The 20,800-nt window shown below is 48.2% G+C and overlaps 2 protein-coding genes across 14 annotated transcripts; both read left to right on the forward strand.

The window, feature by feature from the left end:
• The first annotated feature begins 740 nt into the window (after positions 1–740).
• On the forward strand, positions 741–2,350 carry btg3 (B-cell translocation gene 3). 2 transcript variants are annotated; one of them, XM_061808365.1, is made up of 5 exons: positions 741–839; positions 923–1,093; positions 1,194–1,331; positions 1,549–1,738; positions 1,815–2,350. In XM_061808365.1, the coding sequence occupies exons 2-5, from the start codon at positions 930–932 to the stop codon at positions 1,896–1,898; spliced, it is 576 nt and encodes a 191-aa protein (XP_061664349.1). In that variant the 5' UTR covers positions 741–839; positions 923–929; the 3' UTR covers positions 1,899–2,350. The 2 variants fall into 2 exon arrangements, with proteins under 2 accessions (XP_061664349.1, XP_061664348.1); XM_061808364.1 differs by lacking the exon at positions 741–839 and having other exon boundaries at positions 913–1,093; positions 1,815–2,349.
• A 452-nt stretch (positions 2,351–2,802) lies between these two features.
• On the forward strand, positions 2,803–20,398 carry ehbp1l1a (EH domain binding protein 1-like 1a). 12 transcript variants are annotated; one of them, XM_061808189.1, is made up of 26 exons: positions 2,804–3,409; positions 4,784–4,841; positions 4,943–5,038; positions 5,109–5,162; positions 5,233–5,411; positions 5,484–5,629; positions 5,776–5,844; positions 5,953–6,162; positions 6,347–6,475; positions 6,557–6,667; positions 6,773–6,916; positions 7,190–7,390; positions 7,560–7,619; positions 7,692–7,782; positions 16,831–16,927; positions 17,004–17,170; positions 17,295–17,343; positions 17,449–17,958; positions 18,034–18,073; positions 18,146–18,189; positions 18,412–18,523; positions 18,598–18,697; positions 18,774–18,847; positions 18,932–19,046; positions 19,129–19,241; positions 19,434–20,398. In XM_061808189.1, exons 1-25 carry the CDS (start codon positions 3,306–3,308, stop codon positions 19,220–19,222), a joined length of 3,054 nt encoding a protein of 1,017 aa, XP_061664173.1. In that variant the 5' UTR covers positions 2,804–3,305; the 3' UTR covers positions 19,223–19,241; positions 19,434–20,398. The 12 variants fall into 12 exon arrangements, with proteins under 12 accessions (XP_061664169.1, XP_061664170.1, XP_061664173.1 ...); XM_061808188.1 differs by having other exon boundaries at positions 6,347–6,667; XM_061808187.1 differs by having other exon boundaries at positions 6,557–6,916.
• The last annotated feature ends 402 nt before the right edge of the window (positions 20,399–20,800 follow it).

Genomic DNA, 20,800 nt, shown 5'->3' on the forward strand with positions numbered 1-20,800 from the left:
AGGACTGATTGTCATGCTCTTTGACACTCTCCACCTATTCAGCACTTTTTGGCTATTAGTTACGCTCTGGCTTTTCTTTCAGGCCTCACAATAGATGGCGCTGTAATTACAGACATGGACGGGACTGAACTTCTGAATAGGTGGAGTGAAAACATCACATCAGAGAAAAGAATCCAAGTTAAAGGACAGAGGTACGGCATGATCAGAAGGCAGGAGGTTACTCACGGAGTCATAAATCTCACGGCGGAAGTTTTTGGATTTGACGTGTCCGCTTCTTTGGCTCACCGTCGTTTTTACCCAGGTCGGACTCAACGGGAAAACAAAACGAGCAGAATCTGGAACCGCAGCTCAGCAGAACATCGCTAAAACTATCTCGGACTGCAAGATTATGTCGTGGGTGCTCGGATCTAGCCGTGTCGGGACAGTAAATACCAAACCAAAGCTCTCTTCTTGCAGGTTCAGCAATGTTTGAAGATGTTCAGAAGCAATGAAATCCTGTTTTGGATGATAGTTGGTGGTAGATTCTAATCACAATTTCGGAGAGTGTCAATTATATGCGGAATTGTGCGGTCAGTCTTGGTTTGATCCCCTGCGAAGAAGGGGACCCGCAATACCACATCTTGCTATTATTGTAGGACCGTGAACCAGGACCAATTTATCATTATTTCCTGTGGACTTACATTTGAACGTAGGTACTACGGAGAAGACAGACCGAAGAGTACAGACGCCGCAGCGCCGTCGCTGTGTTGTGTTGATGTCGCTCACTTTGTCTCCTCTGCGCACTCGCTCTGCCGGGCGGAGAACCGCAAATAGCCCACCCGGGCGATGACATCGTAAAGGTAAAGCCGGGGGCCATCATAAAGACACAAACGTAGCAATAGGAAGTCACTGGGAATGCGCGCCAAAGACTTAATTGAATCAGCAACGCCATGGAGCAAGAGCTGGAAGCTGTGTTTACGCTGATGAAGATGCTGGTGACCAAGCTGCACGTGCAAAAAACCGAGCTTTTCATCGAGAAACTACTCGTTGCGCTGAAGGAGAAGTTTCAGGGCCATTGGTACCCCGACAATCCCAGCAAAGGGCAAGCGTACAGGTCTTGTCCTTTTCTCCTCGAGACAGAAGAGCTCTCCGAAATCTCTCATCGTTCTTTTTTCCGAGATGTCAATCACTGTTGACAGTTGCGTCATTTGCAGGTGCATCCGAGTCAACCTGTCCAACAGTCAGGATCCAGAACTCCTCTGGGCCTGTAAGGAGAGCGGCGTTCAGTTCTCTGAGCTGGGATTGCCACCTGTACTCACCCTATGGGTGGACCCTGGCGAGGTGGCCTGCAGGTTAGAAAGCAGCAATAAGGAACCCGGCGTCCCACTACAGGCACGAAGTGGAACATTCCACGCCAGTGACCGACGACGGTTCGCCGCTATTAACGACCCCATATTCAGGGGGGGGGGGGGGGGGGATGCTGTTCTGCGTATCGCACGCCAGTTCGAAGTGTATTTTTAAATCCAGATGGTCCAGGTGTGGATCACGCCGACATCGTGTTCTGTTCAGGATCGGAGAGGACAACCCTTGCTTCTCGGTGGCCCGGTTCTCCAGCAGCAGGAAAGCCGCCGACGACACGACCGACGACAGCGCGTCCTCGGGCAGCGACCCCTCGGGTAGCGACTCGGACTCTTCATCCGGGGACGACGGGCCGGACTCGTGGGCCCTTCCCGTTTCAGCCAGACGCTGCGCTGCCATGGTATCACGTGAGACTATCTGAGGTGGCAGTTGTGCCTTTTCACGCAGGTTTGTGAGCATCCATTTTCTGTTACCAGAATGCATCTCCTCTTCGGCTTCCCTCCTGGTACGCTAAGGCCTTGCTACCAGGGAAAAGTCACATCCTGCCTCGAGCTCACTAGGGCTTCGCAAGCCTCGCACCGGAGGCCTGGACCATTGTTTCACTCTTGCTTTCTGTTGTTTTTCACGTCAGCAATGTACATTTCCGCGTCGTGCTGCCAAAGCTGCGTGACAATAATTGACCCCAGAAGAACAACTTTGAAAGGAGTGTGTAAAAAAAAAAAAAAAAAAAAAAATTGTTTATGCACGAGGAAAAGTATTTGTTCCTCTGACTGCCGCGTCACGGCAGCGGTGTGACCGGACACCTCGCAGGTGTTTGGCTATATTTATGAAAAAGTCATATATGGAACTGTGAGGCATGACGCCCAGGGATCCAGTTACTGGCTCTGGGGCTGAGTCCAAGCACATGATCGATCAGACCTATTAATAAAATGAAATCGGCATATGGATTTGTCTTACTGTCTGCGTTTTGTAGTTGAGTGCGTAAAATGTCTGAGGGTTCTTTCCAGTTCCCTCTGGTGTCTCTTCGTTATTGCTCCAGTTTCATCCAAACGCGGCTGCTCGCGGACTGCGACGGTCCATAACGGAGACCCCGACGACGGGTCACTCGGCTTGACATTCCGACGGCGTTTGGAACTGTTGCTGGGGGAATGAACGATCATTGTGTGATCGGCGTGGAGCCACAAAGCCAGAAAACTGTCTTTGTGCGACGCCGTAACAAACATCCGGCGGACTCCGGTTCTCCCGTCAAGAACACAACTCAAGCGTAACAGGAGGAAATAAATCCCCCCCCCCCTCCCTGATAGTATTGTACACATTCCTGAAAATGTCACATCATAACTGAGCTTTTCCAGTTGTTTGTTTCAGTAAATCTGATTTAGCGCTCCAGTGCGTTTAAGTCTTGTGTTTTAAGATCTGCCCGAGTTGTCAGTGACAGATTATAAATAGACCCGCAGTTGAACTCATGTTGGGAGGTGTGGCGGGGGTCGCCGTAGTCAACGCACCCCAACTGTGCTGCTTGCAGACAGATATTACGAAAAATTAATAATGTGGACAGCTATTGGAACGGCTGATGCTAATTAGAGTTGGAAAATGTCAAAGTTTTTTTTTTATTTGGCGTAGAAATATAGTAGTAGTCATTTCCCCATCGATAATGTAACTCATATTACGTTGGACGCCCTTTATTCCACTTGCAGCACATGACGACGACGACGCTGAGCTTTTATTTTGTAATGCGTTTTCTTATTTTGTAAAAAAAAAAAAAAAAAAAAACCCACGACTGCCCCGCTTCCCGTTTCGCGCGAGTTAGTACGGGGCTTGACGCGAGGTTCGCAGGGGAGTGAGGTCGGACTCGGAGCGGAGCGGTCCTTCGTCGGGACAGGTGACCCCCCTCCCCACCCCCACCATTAACGACAGAAGCCGACACGCGCGACGCCTTCTCGTCGCCCATTTGAGAGAATTCTTCGACCATGACTTCGGTTTGGAAGCGACTTCAGCGTGTGGGGAAGAAGGCGTCCAAGTTTCACTTCGCTGCCTCATTTCAGCAACTGCTGCTCGAAAGCTCCAATAAATGGTGAGCGGCTCTGCCCCTTGTCTACTTTTAACTCATCTTTCCCGACTGCTTCACGTCCTTTTGACGTGAACGAGCTGTTAAAATACATCAACATGCCATACGTCATACGTCATTTAAAAAAAAAAAAAATGAATCCGAGGGAAAACATTTTTTTCTTTCTTCCGTGATGTAGAGTAAATCATATTTTCAATTTTGCACATTTTACGGCTTGTGATATTTGCGTTTCCTTTTTTTTTTTTTTCTTGTGAGGCGACGACACGCCCCTTCACTTCCGGGTCTTGTTAGGCTGAGCGAGGCGAGGTTCGATACTGACAGATGACGACCCCAAACATCAAGAATCAATAAATATGTACTTTAATAATTGGTTATCGAATCATCAAATGACCGCAATTTCTTGACCTTGAACTCTTTTGCGACCTACAGAATGCAAATATTTAAAAAAATAACTGGACAGTGTAATTGTATCAGAAATAAGCAGTGTCAGTGTTATTCAGGCATTTCTTTATATTATTCATCTATCTGTAAATCTACTTATTAATGTCGCTGGCGATGAGATAAATTAGAATAAAACAAAAATACACATTTGTTTATGGTCGTGTCATATCCTGTCAGAGTACCAGTGCACACTGCTCCGAATAATGAATTATTTATCTGTCATATACCAGAGAGCTGTAGCCCAAAAATGCAAAAATGAGTGGAAGGACAGTATCGCCTCTGAAAAAAAAAAAAAAAAAAAAGTACCCACTGTACCAACCCCTGAAGCTACCCCAAACCCACTCTGCCCCTCACGTTGACCCTACATTTTTTTTTTTTGACCACAAAACATTTTTTTTTTTAAATTTCGATATTACTTTACCCAAATTTTGTTATTGGTTTTTACTAAGTGACGATACAATGGAATTTTTTTTTTTTTTTAAATTCAGATTTATGGATGAAGTGATATTGTTCCCGATGAAGAATCTGCACTGGTATCAATGATACTGGCTCTGTATTCATTTGTTATTAGTCGGACGCCAAATGTTGCGCCATCATCCACCGCTGACAAAATCTGTGCAGCAGGTGTTGGATGGCTTTTCGCGTTAAATCCCTGCAAGGTTCAAAGTCTATTTCGGGTCAAGTTATGCAGTGACACATGCGTGGAAACACCCAAACGTTGCTCCTGTGCCCGCCATCATCCCAGTCACATGTTTTGTCCCTGGACTTGTGAGGAAAGTTGCGAGATCACCGCTCGGTCACAGAAGAACACGTGAAGTAAATGAAATGGTTAAAAATAATACAATATCTTAAAAGTCGTTTGGATGGTGCGGTGTTAAGTGGTCCACACGTGTACACATTTGTACGAAAACGTGTGAACTCTTCTTTTTGTGGTTCCAGGCAACCAGACAAACTGAGGGTGGTCTGGATCCGAAGAACCAGACGTCACAGCACAAAGGTGAGGGATTTGCTTGCCCCCCCCCCCCCCCCCCCCAAACAAACAAATAAATAAATAATGGCTGTGACTTTGACAAAAGCTCTTTTGATGGGAACTTACAGCTCCACAGTTGGCAGCCAGGGATTCAGAACCCCTACCGAGGTTTGGTCCTTTGGCAGGTTCCTGAGAGTTTGGACATCACTGTTACACTCTTCAAGGTGGGACTGGCGCATCAATCAAACGTTAGTCGGGCAGACATTATCGCTAAGGCGCCCGTTCTGTCGACAGGAGCCGACCGCGGAGGAGTTTGAGGACAAAGATTGGACTTTTGTTGTCGAAAATGTGAGTCTTACCCGGGAGTTTCCCCACGCTGCGTAGGGTTTGACGCGCTCCCTTTCTTTGGACTTGTCAGGAGACAAAAGGGCGGAAGAAGGTGTTGGCCTCGGTCGACGTCAACATGAAGAAGTACGCCAGCGTCACGCCGGCGCACCACGACCTGACGCTCAAGTTGAAACCTCTGTCGGTGAAAGTGAAGGAGGCCACGCTCAAGCTGACCTTGTCCTGCGTCTTCCTGAAGGAGGGAAAAGCCACGTGAGGAAACGCCTCTGCCGCAGCTACGTCCTTTTTAGGCGCCCCGCAGTTTATTCTCGCTGCTTTTCACAGCGACGAGGACATGCAGAGTTTGGCCAGTCTGATGAGTTTCAAGCAGAGCGACGTCGGCAATCTGGACGATTTTAACGACAGCGACGAGGAAGCGGGCGAGGAAAGGAGGGCGAGCTTCGGGTCCGGACAAGCCACGCCTGCCGCTGGTATCGGCCATCTTCCGCAAATAACATTAAGACACGGAAGCGGCTGAGTGTCAACTAATATAGCAACCGGGCCCAATTTAATTTCCTCTTTTCATTCCATCTTTCACTTCATCTTTACGTCTTGACCTTTCTCTTATGTTTCTTAGCCCCTGACCCTTGTGGAGCAAGAATACGCGACCTGGCATGGAGGCCTGCGGCCAGATCTGTCGCAAATTGTATAACTTAACAAAAATCCATTGCCGTTTTCTGGCTTCACACTCGACCCTCATGCTCATCTCGCACGTTCCACCTCACGAGCTCCATTCTTCTTTCCTTCCGCCCAGCGGCCACAGAGATGGATCGCACAGGGTCCTCGGGCGCTTGCGCTTCCATCTCTGTTCCATCTCGGCCCGTTCTGCCTGAACCTCGGCACCCTCCCATCCCGACGAACGCCCGTCGGACCCAGCCCCCCCTCTATGCCTACTCACTCCCAGCCTTCACACAAGCTCACCCTCCGGCACTACCCAAAATTTTCCAGCCTGGTTCTGGATCAGGTATCTCTATAGAGATGTTCACCTAGATGATCCTGTTTTTTTTTTTGTGAAATGGAGACCAGAAAAAGGAATTATTCCGAGTAAACCAGCAAACACGCCGCGGTGGCTCGAGGTGTTGACAGCTGTGAACGCTCTGCTTGTGTTTTGTCTTCCTCCTTTCCTCCTTTTTCCTGGCGCGTGTCAGCAACCGGAGGGGCTCCCGCTAAAGGAGATGCCCAGGCCCTCCCCACCTTCAGTTCTTCTAAAGCCCTCCGTCATTCACCTCCCGACTCCTCTTTCATCCCTCCCGCCTTAACGAGTAGCTCGCAAGCAGGTAAAAGACAGGCGCGTGTTCTCTCCTCTTTTTCGAGACTTTTTTTTCCTTTCTTTCTGTCTCACTTCCTTCCTTCCTCAGCTCCCCTCAGCTCCTGCCCGCCGCTTCCTCTGCAAACTACTGCTCCCGGAAAGCCTCAATTGGTGGAGACGCTAACCCGACCCACCAGTCTCCCTTCCTCCCCAGAATCAGGTAGAGCGCAGGACACGAGGATGTGCTCAGAGACATTTTTCCCCACCACACTCCGCTATCCTTCCTCGCCTCCCTTCCCTCCTCCCTCTTTCTCTTTTTGCCCAGCTTCCTGGCAGAGCGAATGGAGGCCTCCCAAATGTCAAGTCCCTCTTGCCCAGCCCGCTCTCTCCGCTAAGTTCCTCCACGCGCCCGTGGATGATCCCGGGCAGCTTGCCGTGGCGCACAAAAGACAGAAAGTAGACCCGCCATGTAATGCTGCGCTCGAGCTGTTGTCCTTTTTCAGGCTTTAATCAAATTCCTTTGGTTCCGATTCAAGCTAGTAGATTGAATTGTTGTGACATTCGGCTCGAGAAATATTTATCGCGCGATAAAGGCAAAATTGCGGCGCGTTGTTTGTTCAAATGTACCATTCTCGAATATGTTTTGCAAGCATCCTTTGGGTTGGGAGTCACGAAATTCCTTCCCTCTATTTCCCCCTCTTCCTTCCGACCTTTCCACCTTTCCGCCATCCTCCTCCGTCAGCTTCATCCTGCCTGCCCGCCGTTGGCCCACCTTTCCAGCAAAAACGCGAGGGGCGTTCTGGATTTGTTTTTCCGCGGAGACCCCCGGCACCTGTCAGTGTGCCCGACACCCGCTCGTGTCCCTCCATAGGTCCTTTCTCTTCTCTTCCTCCTTCTCAGACTCATTTGTCCCTCACTGACTCCCCAAGTGGCCAAAATGCAGGTACACGGTCAAAAAAAAAAAAAAAAGCACTATTCCAATTGTCGTTGAATATTCTGATTAACTGCTTTGACTTTTCACAGTGGCAAATGTAATCAACAGCGTGCTGTCGGTGTACAAACATCTTTAAATCCAGGTATAATTTCATGTCCATCTTTTGTCTTCCCTCTAGAATTCCAGAGACAGTTGAGCACACTGAGTGAAGAGGAGCAGCAGTGTACGACACCCGCAAGTAAGCTTCCGGGTGAAAATGGGCTCCCGAGCCATTCCAAAAGGAATACTTGGTTGCATTTATTTTGTTCAGGTCCCGATCCAAAAGTCGGTGCCGGCCGGGGCTTAGCATCCGGGGCTCGGGATGCATTATTTGGAATCGAAGTTATCAAAGCGTCAGCAGGGTGAGTAAAGTCCTTGCCTCGTATCCGTTGTTGTGTGTCTGAGTGATGCAGGGGTCTTTGTTGCACGAATGGGATCGTGGTGGTTCTGGTTTAGGCAGCGTAGTTGCAAATGGTAGCCTTATTATCGTCAGTATAATAAGTAAAGATCACACTCCGGTTGTCTCTTCGCCTCCCACCCTCATTGGTGGATTTGTATTTGTTTGTCCTTCAGACCTGAGAGTATGGCCTCTCTTCTGCCCTTTAGCCCCAGAGCCCCCTCAGCTCAAGAGCCAAAGTATTTTGAGATGCCCAAAGCACACACGGATCACGCAGAGTTAAGCCTCGCAAGGACGTCCCTTGTCAAACCACAAAACCACTTGCCAAAGATGTCCATTAAATTAGGGAGTCAAGTCGCCAAGGCAAAGCCCGTGGGCCCGATTTCGGACGGTACCCGAGGCAATTCCTCAAATTTTCAGACCCCAACGTTGCACTCTGCTCGAATGGCGACAGACGCAAATGGGGAAGGGGAGATAGGAAGGGGCGATCGAAAAGAAGCTTTGGGGTAAGTGAAATTCAAAGCGAACTTTTGAACTTTGCCAAGCAGTTCATTTTCTGACGCCCGTCTCTTTTGCCACCCCCTACTCCTTCAGAAATGAGCACAAGACTGTGTCCGTGACAACTTGTTTCACAGAAAACAAGGCGGACTGCTGTGCTTCCACGTCAGTGTTGACGACAAAGATACCGGATGATGTTTCGGGAGAATTTTCCATCGTAAAAAGTTCAGAGGGGAAGCGAAAAATCAGCCCTGCTCCTTTAATGCCCATCACCGATAAGGAAATGCAGTGCAGCGCGTCAGGATTTGACTCACGCTTTGGGTTTGTCTCAGGACAACCGCCAGCAACCAACATGTTACTACAAGTGGAAGCTGATCCCGTGTCGACTGACAGCGTAGTGTATGAAAGAAGTCCAGTTGCAGAGAGTCTTGCTGAGAAAGCGCAGATGTATACATCGAAAGTAGAACTTGGTCCACTGTGTTCAAAAGACAGTTCTCCCCAAACTAGATCAGATTTACCAAACAAGTTACACCCTGGGCCTGGTATGATGCAGTTACAGTCAGCTTGTCCTCGGCATTCAAATGTTCCTGGTATTCCTGCTCGTCATCAGTCAGAAGTTGGAGCTTGTTCGGGTCATTTGAGTGAGCTGTTCAAGTCGTTACGCACTAAAATATTGCCATTACACGTTCATTCAGACTTGCGTCGTGTCCAGCAACGAGCTGTGAGTGACATGAATATGACTAAACCGGTATGGCTGACATGTGCTAGAAGTACATTAGTACTTGGGTTACCCAGTGCACCATTTCAGGAAGCTTTGAGCCGGCCAAGTATGGTCAGTCTCCTTCCTTCATGTCCAGAATGCAAAGTCATAGCAGGCATGGCGTTCCTACAAAGGGTCGGAAGTACAAGACAGGAAGATGACTGGCTGAATTTGAGGAAATCATTTTTTTGCAAACAAATGAGACCTGGATGTGTTCTAGTGGAGGACCCTTCACGTGCACCCAAAGAACATCAGAAACCCATGGTAAATATGCGATCGTCCTGTCCACAGAAAGCCTGCACTTACGGTTTCCCTTCTGCTCCATGTCAATATGCTAACATGGGTAACTTTTTGTATACTTGCCCGAGAAAAAACGGCGTTATTGGTTTACCGTCTCAGGACCCAGTTTGCGTTGCGAGTGACCTTTGGAGTTTGGGTCAGGGCAGTTCGATTTTGTCAGTGAAGGACTTAGGGAAGGAATGTGTGGTGACATCAAGTCCTATGATATCAGCGCCCTCATGCCCAAATATTACGCCCTCGTGCCCTGAAAAAGCCAAGGTACCTGGGTTTCCGTCAGCACAGAAACAAAGAAAATCAGCTAAAGAACCAACCGTGGTAACGTCTTTGTCCAGTTGTGCAGAAGAATCTATCGTTCCTGGAATGCCATCGAGAAACTCGAGTGTGGGTCAGTGGGTAAAAGACTGTTTTCTGCTCCAACCATCCCGGAGGTACGCAGTTACAACACTCCTGGAAGACATTTTTGCGATTGATTGTGATCGGGTTGGTAACGTGGTACGCATTGTTCCCTCGTGTCCACTGCAAGCTTGTACATCTGGCTTCCCATCACGAGGATGCAATAAGTCAGAAGATATTGCAAATCTGATGAATACATGTCCAAGACATTCCAGAGTTAGTGGAATCGCCTCCAGATTCCCCAGATGGTCTGGTGGGGCAGAATGGAAGGTCAACAGAAGGTCACTGTGGGGAAAAGCATCGGAGAATTCCAAAAGAATGTCAGTAATACGCAAGTGTAAGATTTCTTTGAAAGAGAAGACAGTCATTCGCGTTATGTTGTCCATGTTGCCACCTTGTCCAAGACATTCTAATGTTTATGGAGTTCCCTCCAAGATTGATAGAAGTCCCGATTGGATCAAAGAAGCCCCCAACATGTTCAAATCTATGACCACTTTCCCACAACAAGGTAAAATTCTAGGTTTACCTGGAAAGGATAATTCAAGAGAGTATCATAGTTGGTGTATGGAATGGGGGACACTTTGGGAGAACCAGGTCACAGCAAAGTCGGTCGTCGTCTCAGATACTAGACTTGATCAGATGTCATACAAGGACAAAGAAACAATGGTCAGTATGCTGTCGTACTGTTCCCGAGACGCCCTGAACTTTGGATTTTCTTCTGGGTTTCCACTCAGAGCTCTTGCTGCACAAGGCAAAAGTAATCAAAGCGTGGTGCAGTTGCTACCGTGTTGCCCGAGACAGTCAAGCATTTTGGGTTTCCCCTCAAAACTCTCTGTTGACGACACGGGTCTGTGGTCAACGCTGATGCTGTTGCCCGACCTGCCTCATCAAGATACACTGAAGTCACCCCTGTCCCTAAAACTTACAGTTGACTCCGGGATGACAGACTCAGAGGAAAAACTTGGGAATATGGTAAATATTGTGCCGTCTTGTCCAAAAACAGCTTCCGTGCCGGGGATGCAATCAGGTGGTTTGCACTGTTTCGTGCAAGCAGAGTGTCCACTTAGAATACCACTTTCGGAGAAACCAATTGCTATTTCAAACGAGTTGGACACAAAGAGAGGAAATTTGGACTTGGAAAAACCTTTGGAGATGATTGAAGATGAACGTAGGTTGATGGTGGCAACCGAGGAAAAACTAACTGCTCTAAAACGCGGGTGAGTTACTTCACAATGTTTGTGGTACTGTTAAAGGTCAGAAGGTTTGTTTTGTTTTTTTTAAGCGTCCCTGTGAAATGATTTCAGACACGCAGATGGCCGAATACCACGTTTAATCACTGACATCCCGTTGTCAGAAAAGAGGTGGGTTGTACGGCTTTGGAAAATTACAGCAAAACGGCATGTTGTGCTTGCACAAAACACACATTGACGGACGTTGCGTGTGCCCAGGGTTTGAATCCAGGATGGATTGGAAAAAGTCAATGTCACTTTAGATGAGGATGTTTTGAAATTTGCGCAACTAACAAGCAGTGTAATGGGCATGGCTTGAATACTGACAAGACCATACCGATCTGTGTCCTGGGATTGTGTGTCGACCACTGTGGCATTTTCTAGCCTTGTCTGGTTTACCTTTGATTTGTTTCTCACTAATTCATTGAGGTGCGGTGGTCCCAGCTCGTGAGTTTTGCCCCCTAACACGCAAGAGCTGTACCACCTATGTATACTTGAATAGTTACTGAAATGCACCTTGTATTTTCCTGATCCTTAGAAACGAAAACATGGTTTCAGTAGGAGAACGACATCCCACAGAAAAGATCAATCTATGTGAGGATCCGTCAAAGGCACGGACAGAGTTGACCGGTGTTGTGGTGGCGACTGAAGACATTCCCAGTCCAATGTCGTCAGTCTCGTTCACAAGTTCCTCCTCTGATGATGAGGGGAAGGCTGCGATGAGAACTATGACGCCGATAGTCTTGCTCCCCAGCGACACACTTGACTCTGATACTAAAATATCCAGCAAATGTTGGAACGGGAGAATGGCGGATATGCGTCCCTGGTGCCCAAGTGAGTCCTCTATTCACGGTACGCCGTCTTTGAGTAAAGGCAAATCCAGATCTCGTTTCCCTCCGTCAGAGGTACTTTTTAAGAAGGACGGGAAGGTTGTCACAATTATAGACTCCCCTATCAATGATGAAATGAAAACCATGGCATTGTTAACCTTAGCTTGTCCAAAATGGGTGTGTCTTCCTGGAATTCCATCAGCTTTGACGCCTACAGTCGCGTCAAATCCGGTCAACCTCCTCCCATCAATTCCAGCCACATCCAGTATGGATGGTATTCCATCTTCGCTCAGAGCCGACACCAGAAACTGGGACCTTATTGGAATTCGGCACTCGTTGTGGGCGAGAGGAAATAAAAATGGGTCTGAATTGACACTGGAGAACGACAAAATGCATTTGAAAGGAGGTAGTTTGCTTCTTCCGTGTTGCCCAAGAGAATCCAGCACCCCTGGTTGTCCTTCTGCGCAACAACCGGGACTCTTGACAGCTGATCAATTCATGACTCGCGGCGTCGATGAGCCCAGTATGGTTCGTCTTTCGAGATCGTGTTCAAAAGCCTCACGAATCCCGGGATTTGCGTCATTGGATGGGACAAGAGAATGGACCGTCAACAGACAGCGACTCTTTCAGTCCAGAAAGGCTGAAAGGAAGACATCGTTGATTGGAAGGTTTCACAAAGACGAGATCTCAGTGAAGACAATGGCTTCCCTTGTGCCATCGTGTCCGAAAGAGGCACTGACGCCAGGATTCCCCACTCATCCAAGCCCAACAACCGCGTATTGTGCACCTAATATTATTAGCCTCAATACATTATCCTCCTCCTATGTTTCAAACATTCCCGGTTTCCCATCAGTTGACGGAAGTGAGAGCATTGGATGGGTGATGGGAAATGAGTCACTGTCAAAGAAGGAGACCAATAAGGGTTCCATATGGCACATGACAAATGAGCGCAAAATTAAGTGGGAAAACATGCACCCGCTTGTACCATCCTGTCCGAAAGCCTCACTCATAACTGGTATCCCGTCCGACCCACGTCCCAGAAAGCTGTATTATCGCTCAAATATAGTAAACCTGCTTCCTTCGTGCCCTTCAGTTTCTACTGTCCTTGGATTGTCATCGATTGAAGACAATGAGAAAAGATGGATTGTTGAGCAAGGTTCTATGGTTTGCAAACCACAAAAGAGCATAAAGTGGAAGATGAACTCTGTGCCAGTCGAGCTAGACAAAGCTAACAACATGTTTGCCATTGCGCCTTCTTGTCCTGAAGCATCCAAAATCCAAGGACTTCCCTCAGCACCTAAGCGCAAATTCAACACTGAAGCAAACATCATCAAATTGGTACCTTGCTGCCCAAGGTCTTCGTCTCTTAAAGGATTTGCATGCGTTCCTACAAGCCCAATGGTAGGGTGGCTAGATGAGAGAAAACCCGTTATGAGAACACCTCTGAGAAAGTGGGCAGACAAGATCGTAACACTTGATGAGGAGAAGCAAAACGGGAGCAGCATGGCAAAAATGATAACATCGTGTCCCAAAAAAGCGAGACTCCGTGGCTTTCCGTCTGCTCTCGTTCCGAACAAACCACCAGAACTTGTCAGCTTGTATGCAACTGCTCCATGTGTTTCCTGCGCCCCCGGTTTCCCATCAGCGAGGATGGTTGGCTTTGAACCTTTGACGACACAAAACCAATACCTGTGGAAGAAGATCCTGTTTGTGGACCTGCAGAAGTGCAAAACGTATCTCATGAGCGAATCCCTTGAAAATTATGAACGAGAAGAACTTGAGCGCACGGTATTAATGGCGCCATCGTGTTCACGTCGGACTAAAATTCCTGGATTTCCAAGCATTTCTGTCTTGAACACAACATGGAACGAAACAAACCAGTTGCCTGATGGCGCTGTGCTGCCAAATCAGCCACAAGTCACGCATGGCAGTGGTACCGGCAGAGTACTTGCATCTGGTGAGATATTTCGACAGTAAATATTGGGGTCACCCTCTCCTTTCCTTGTGATCCTTCCTTGAATTTTACACTCTTTGCTTTTATACCAGAGGATGAATACGGCGGCGCTACAAGTCACAGCCCAGAACCTTCGTTAGATAACGAGTAAGTCAAGGAACCCCCTGCATGTGTTCTGCTGTGACCCTAACACGGATTGCCTGCATCGTACGTGTGACGAAAATGTACGTATTATGTTGCTGCGTGAATCATGCGGAGAAAAATCAATGAAAGGCCTTTGAATTTGGATCTTTAGCTTAAACGGAGTCGCAGCACAGAAGAAAGATGGGGACACATCAGACCCCGACGTCGTCTTGGGCTGGGAATTACTGGAGGTAGAGGGAACCATTGAAAAACAGAGAGAATCATCATCATCATCTTCAGCAGCAAACGAGGAAGCCATTCCTGGAATAGTCCAAACTATTGTGGGTGTTTTCCATAAAGGGTAAGTGGCTTGGAATGAAGAGCATGCAAACACAGGAATTTGTTTGGACCTCTCCAATTCCTGAATAGAGGGACTTGTTTTGAGAGCTGACCGGTCCTTAATTCTCTGCTCCATGTTTATCGTTCGCATTTATGAGTTTTGCGCCGACTGAAATGATGACATTTTTCACAGTTATGAAACAGTAGCATCCATTTTGGGGCCATCCAGCCCAGCGGCGTCTGAGAGTGATGACGTCCAACTGAAGGCCGAGTCGGCTTTGCGCCCAAACGACCAGACGGTAGTCTCCCGTGACGGATTACCTTACCGTGAGGAAATTGATTCTTTCGTAGAGAAGGTCATTCCTTTAACCGAGCAGTTTGACGACAATCAGCTGGGAGAGGATCGATCGGTACCTCCGGCACCACCTTCAGATGGTGATGATGCGTTTTTGGTTTGCGTGAGTATGAAGAAATGGCCACCGCTGACTGCCGCAGATGTCACTGGCCTCTCAATGGATGTTCAACATGAGGAACAGGACGTTTTGTGCGGTCAGTACCATACAAGTGAGCTGGACTCTGAAAACACGTCAGCGTGCGTTGACAGTTTGTCAGCGAGTCACCAGAATGCCAGACGAGATGAGGTTGAAACCTCTTCTAAATTGGATCCTGGGTGAGTGTTTCTATAATCACCGAGTGCTCGTGTGGAATTGCACGGTGTGCAAGTGTGCTACCCGGTCTCTTGTTCTGCTTGAACGCCCCTAGCAATGACTGGTATTGGGATTTGGACTTGAAATATGTCGGTGTTTTGCCAGGTGAAGTGACGGCAATTGTCATTGTTTCCTTGTTGTGTTGCATGGAGTACAACAATAGTCCAAAGTAGACGGCAAATTTCTGAAACATTTCCTTTCTTGTCCTTAAGTCCCCAGCAATCAAGCGCTGATGCAATCCTCCCACATCCTCCAATAAGTGAACTACTGACAGATGCAAAACCAAACCCGGAGATACTTTTGGACAAAAGTTTAGGTGATCCGTATCTTGGTACGATGGAACCACAAGCACAGATCAAATTCTCTCAGCGAGACGCAAAAGTTCCAGCAATTCAACAAATGGGATCTGAACCAAACCAAGCCACAGTTTTCCAGCAGCCAGACTCCAGTCAAAACCTTCACGAGGTCGCTCTAATCAACTCTTGTGAAATAATTCTCACTCAACCTGTGAAGGACCTTTTCCTCTCTTCTTGTAGTAGCATTCCAGTAGCTGAAGATGGAAGCGTTTGCTCTCTCCACACGGCTGACACTGAAGAAAAAATGGAAACTCTCCCCCCTTATTTAGAAAAGAGAGATTCCCTGAGGAAATCTCTGACAACAAAAGACAGTGCCACCACTGAAAAACAAACAATTCCTGCTCTACCAGGAAGCGGAGCGGTCCAAACCATCAAACGGCGTTCATTTGTGGTTGATTTGGTTGCAGATGCAAAATTTGAGCAAGATGTCACTTTACCAGTCCCGGGCAATACTCAAGGGCCCTTCTTAGAAACAAAGGAACATGAAAGCCTGGCATTATATGCAGAGCCACAAGGAGAGGCTATTGAGCAACATGTAGCCTTCTCAATTCTGAAAAAAATTGGCATGAAAGTTCCTTTGAGAAAGCAACCGATCCCAAAGCCTCGTGCGAGTAAATGTGCCACTGGATCTTTCTCAGATGAGATCACGAAAGAAGAGGCCCAGGCGTCTGGCCTCCCTCTTGATGATGACCACAGGATATTGAAAGAGCAAGTCTTGGCCGTACGCTTGAGGAAAAGCAGGCTTCGTGTCGAGGACGGGACAACGCGACCCCCAAACTTGCCCGTACCAAAACCGAGAGTTAAGAAACGTCTCAGCGGTTCATTCCCAGATGACGCCGCGCTTTCTTGCTCGCCGCGTACTTCCCCGTCAGACACCGTATTTGACACGTCTGGCCGAGAGGTGAATCACCGCAACGAGCAGGCGAGCGTGCCCGTTCCGCTACCTCGAGTCAGGAAACCGCCCGACACGACTCTTTCCAAAAGCACGCCGGCTGCAGACGTCTTTTGTCCTCCAGAGACAGATCCATCTCAAAGAAAGCCAGAGGCTACACGTACCACCTACGCCTCCTCCAAGGCAGCGGAAGACTGCGCTTCGATACCGGATACAAGCGTCATCTCTGAAAAGTCTTCATTTACGATTGATCAAGGCAACGGAAAAGAATTCCCGTCTCCTTACGAGACAGAAAGGGGAGATGCGGAAACGCCGTCCGACGAATGGTTCAAAGGTGGATCCCAAACAGATGCGCCTGTCGCGATGAATAAATCCTCCGCCTGCTCGATTACATCTGCTCGGCACGACTGGTCACAAGCAGGAGATGGCGGAGGGAGTAAATCAGCGGATCTGAAGAATAAAAGCTCCGACTCCAGCTTTTTATCTGTCGATGTTTCTGCCGGTTGTTTAGACGAAGACGGGTAAGATTAATGAGGCGCATAAATTGGTTTCAACGGTTTGTGTGGGCTTTCGTGAGTTCCTCGGTTTTAAGGCAAATTTTGGACCTTATTGTTATTTTTTTTTTTTTATAGTAGCAGTTCACACGTGGACAAAAATAATACCCAAGTGCTTGGTTTCCACCAAACGTTGACACCAACAAAACCTGAAGACGGGTTGGCATCTCCAGAAGTAGGTTTACCCCCAGATTCATCACAACAGTTCACACCCCCGGAGACTTGTCCGTGATGTAAATTCCATGTGGTAGAATCTTTCAGGAAGTCAAATCCTGGTGACTTCCAGCCAGTCTCTGCTCGAGTGGTGCAAGGAGGTCACTCAGGGACACAAGGGACTGAAGATCACCAACTTCAGCACCTCGTGGAGGAACGGCCTGGCTTTTTGTGCCATCTTGCACCATTTCCATCCAGAAAAGATGTAAGTAGCTCCAAACAAATTGAAAAAAATGGTTACCACTACAAGCAGGATCGTTTTACTTACACCCATCCGTTTTCTATACCATTTGTTAAAGTCCCATTTTTTTTTCCTTTGCGTTTTTCAGTAATTATGAATTATTGGACCCCTACGACATCAAGCACAACAATAAAAGGGTGACCAATATTTTGTTTTTGGTTGGTTTCTTTTTGAAGTTAAAAATGAGCTTTTAGCATTGACCATGTGATTTTTTTTTTTTTTTTTTTTTCTGGCTTTGGCAGGCCTTTGATGGTTTTGCCGAGCTCGGCATCTCCAGGCTGATGGAACCTTCAGACATGGTCATGCTGGCCGTGCCCGATCGCCTCATTGTCATGACTTATCTGAGCCAGATTCGCACTCATTTTATGGGCCAGGAGCTAAGCGTTCTTCACATCGAGAAGGACGCCAGCGAGTCGAGCTACGCGTTCGCGGCGGACCGGGAGAGCGAAGAGGACCCCCAGGCCGCCGTCCGCTACTGCACGCAGAGGCTTCAGGAAGAGGGCATCGGTCTGGAGACGAACGGCTCTGTTAGCGCGGCACACGACGGCGAAAGCAACGAGGGTGCAGCTCCGCCGCCCAGGAACAAATGCGTGCAGGCATCTGGGGCCGGGGATGCTCAGTCCCCGGTTGCACCGCCGAGAACTCACTTCACGTCCAAGTGTGGTTTCTCTCACGTGAAAGATGCCGATCTAGTGAAGAAGCGCAGGTCTCAGCGGAGGAGTGCGTCTGACGATGATGGAGACACATCCGTGGTAGGATGCTCTCCAGGATTCAGTTTCATCTATTTTATTAACTTTTTAAACAAGTTTTTTTTTTCACCTTTACAGGGTGTTACGGAACAAGAAGACAGTGGAAGTCTCACGATCGGTCAGTCGTTTCACTTTTGCGTCTGGAAACATATGTGTAAACATCGCAGCTCATCCATGTTTCGTCTCGCAGAAACTACGGGGACTCTGGCCGAGGTGGGAAGACGAGAAGGCCAGGTTAGTTTTGGCTCGCTTCGGAACCACCCACGTCCATCAGAACTCAATTCAGAGGCGTACCGCAGTTTCTCGTGTATAATGCGCACCCATGTATAATACGCACCCCCAAAGTTAACCTCAAAATGCGCAGTATTGACTTTTTTTTTTTTTGCGGGGGGGGGGGGGGGGGTGTGCGTGTGCATTATTTATGCAAAATTTTGTGATTTGTGTGCGTGCATTCAGGACCCAAGCCAGTATGTACTCAGTCAAATGGAAGCCCTGGAAGCAGAACAAAACCACATCGACACCAGAGCTGCAGTGGTTGAGAGGAAACTCCGACAGCTGATGGAAACGAGTAATTAGTGCGGATTCGAGGATTATTTCTTTCGCGATGCGTGATTCGCCGTGTGCGTCTTGTTCCCCGAGCAGGTAGCGACAAGGTGGAGGAGGAAAGGCTGATTCAGGAGTGGTTCACGCTGGTCAACAAGAAGAACGCGTTAATTCGAAGACAGGATCACCTGCAGCTGCTGTAAGAGCTCAGCAAATGTGACGCGGACGGAAGAATGTTAGCGCACGTTCGGGAATAAAAGCGCTGTGATTGATAGGCTGGAGGAGCACGATTTGGAAAGAAGGTTTGCGCTGCTGACCAAAGAGCTGCGGGACATCATGGCCCTTGAAGGTTTGTCGACCAGACCCCAAAAAAAATGTATATATATATATATTCATAAGCGTTGCTTGAGCATGCCCGTTTTGCTACATTCAGAATGGCAGAAGACGGCGGCGCACAAGCGCAGGGAGCAGCTGCTGCTGCAGGAGCTGGTGGCACTGGTGGACCAGAGGGACGAACTGGTCCGCAATATGGACGCCAAGGAGAGAGGGTGAGCGGTCGCAAAGTCGTGGCAGCCGGTCAACGTCGCCGGCGGCGGGTGTGAAATCGAGCCGCGCTTTCCCCGTCCGCAGCGCCCTGGAGGAGGACGAGCGGCTGGAACGAGGCCTGGAGCAGCGGCGGAGGAAGTACGCCAAGCAGCAGAAGGAGAAGTGTCTGATGCAGTGATCTCTGCCGCGGACGGGAGGTGTGTCACTCCATACCAAAGATTATTAAAAATTACTCTTTTTTTTTTTTTTTAAATTTCAAGTCTTGTTCACGAGAACAGATAGCAAGATCTCGTGAGATGGGAAGCGTCCGTCAGACTTTTGTCGCAGCACTCGCCGTACGTCAACATAAGTTCGGCGTCTCCGACATGTCGCGTTTGTTACTTTTCCAGCTTTTGGAATCGGGATTTGAATTGACGGGCCACCCGCGCGGTAAAGGAGCGGACTCTGGGTGGCGCTGAAAGCTTCCACCGGCACTCCTCTGCAAAGGTCTGTTCAGAATGCGACGTTTGCTTATTATTTGTCATTTTCCAAATGAATCTCGGATTCACTTCGGCCATATCTGCTGCTTTTGGACAATTGTATTAAGTACGCCGTGCGCGGATTTTCCTCGATTCCAGGAATAAGAGATTTGATCTCAAAAATGTAATTTTATCCCCAAAAGCCATGTTACTGTTATGTTACGTAATCGAGTAATAACTTATTTTTGTTGTTACTGAGGGTTGTTTGTTACAAAACAAAAAATAGGAGCTCCTTCCTTTTTAACGTTCTTTTATTCTGGATTTTGAAAGTGACAAAAATATAGAGATAAATATGAACAATTTACCACATTGATGTGGGTTACTTGGGCAGTGAGCCACATGAATCATCATCCTGTTGGAAAGAGGATGAATTTGGTCATTTTTAATTTATTGGAGCTTTTATTTATTCTGTCTCACCTGCAAAACTCCAGCCTTGTCCCCCTCCCTTTTTTTTTTTTTTATCCATAAATGTACTTTTTCCCGCATTGCAGCGCCTGCGTCGTGCCGCTTTTGCACGTTGAGGATTACATAAGAACTTTTGCATTCACAGGAAACGACACGTTATTCATTTTTAAGTCGTCCTTTAATCTAATCGGAGCTGATTCAAGCATGCACGTTTGCGGGAATAAGATTGCGCGGCGACTGCACGATTGAAATGAAAGTCGGATTTTGGACCACTGAGTGTTTCCAGAAATACTGGTTTTGTTCAGAAGAATGTCAACTGTGTGACTTTGAGGAAGCCGAACCGACCGTTGGGTTCATGTTGACGTTTGCACACTTGCCATGTTTGCAAAGCCCGAAATATGTTGCTGCATTAAAAAGCGATGTGTTGTCAAGATGTTTTGTGTGGTCACTCTGTCCTGAATTGTATTGCACAAATCCGTAAGTCGGGGGTGCCAAATGTGTCGATGCGCCACCCCGGCCGAAGCCGTGATCGGCGGACGCGGCGCCGCCGGGGTGGCTCGTCGCGCCACCGGGCCACGGAGGTGGATCGGACGAGGATGAGGTTTGGCTGCGGCGGCGTCGTCGCTTGCAGATGTTCGTCGCGGCCACAGAGGTGAATCGGGCGGGGGGAGGCGCTATGGCCGTGATCCGCGTATCATCTAAATATGGCTCGAAACTATAGGGTGATATTGCCCCGGTCACTTCACTCAGTTGTGACATGTTCTCTTCGGCGAAAAGAGCTTCCGCGTCAGAAGGGGCGTCGGAAAAATGTGAATATCTCCGCTGTTCGTCTC

Source organism: Syngnathoides biaculeatus, chromosome 21 (assembly GCF_019802595.1).
Source record: "Syngnathoides biaculeatus isolate LvHL_M chromosome 21, ASM1980259v1, whole genome shotgun sequence".
In the NCBI taxonomy this organism is placed as follows: Eukaryota; Metazoa; Chordata; class Actinopteri; order Syngnathiformes; family Syngnathidae; genus Syngnathoides; species Syngnathoides biaculeatus.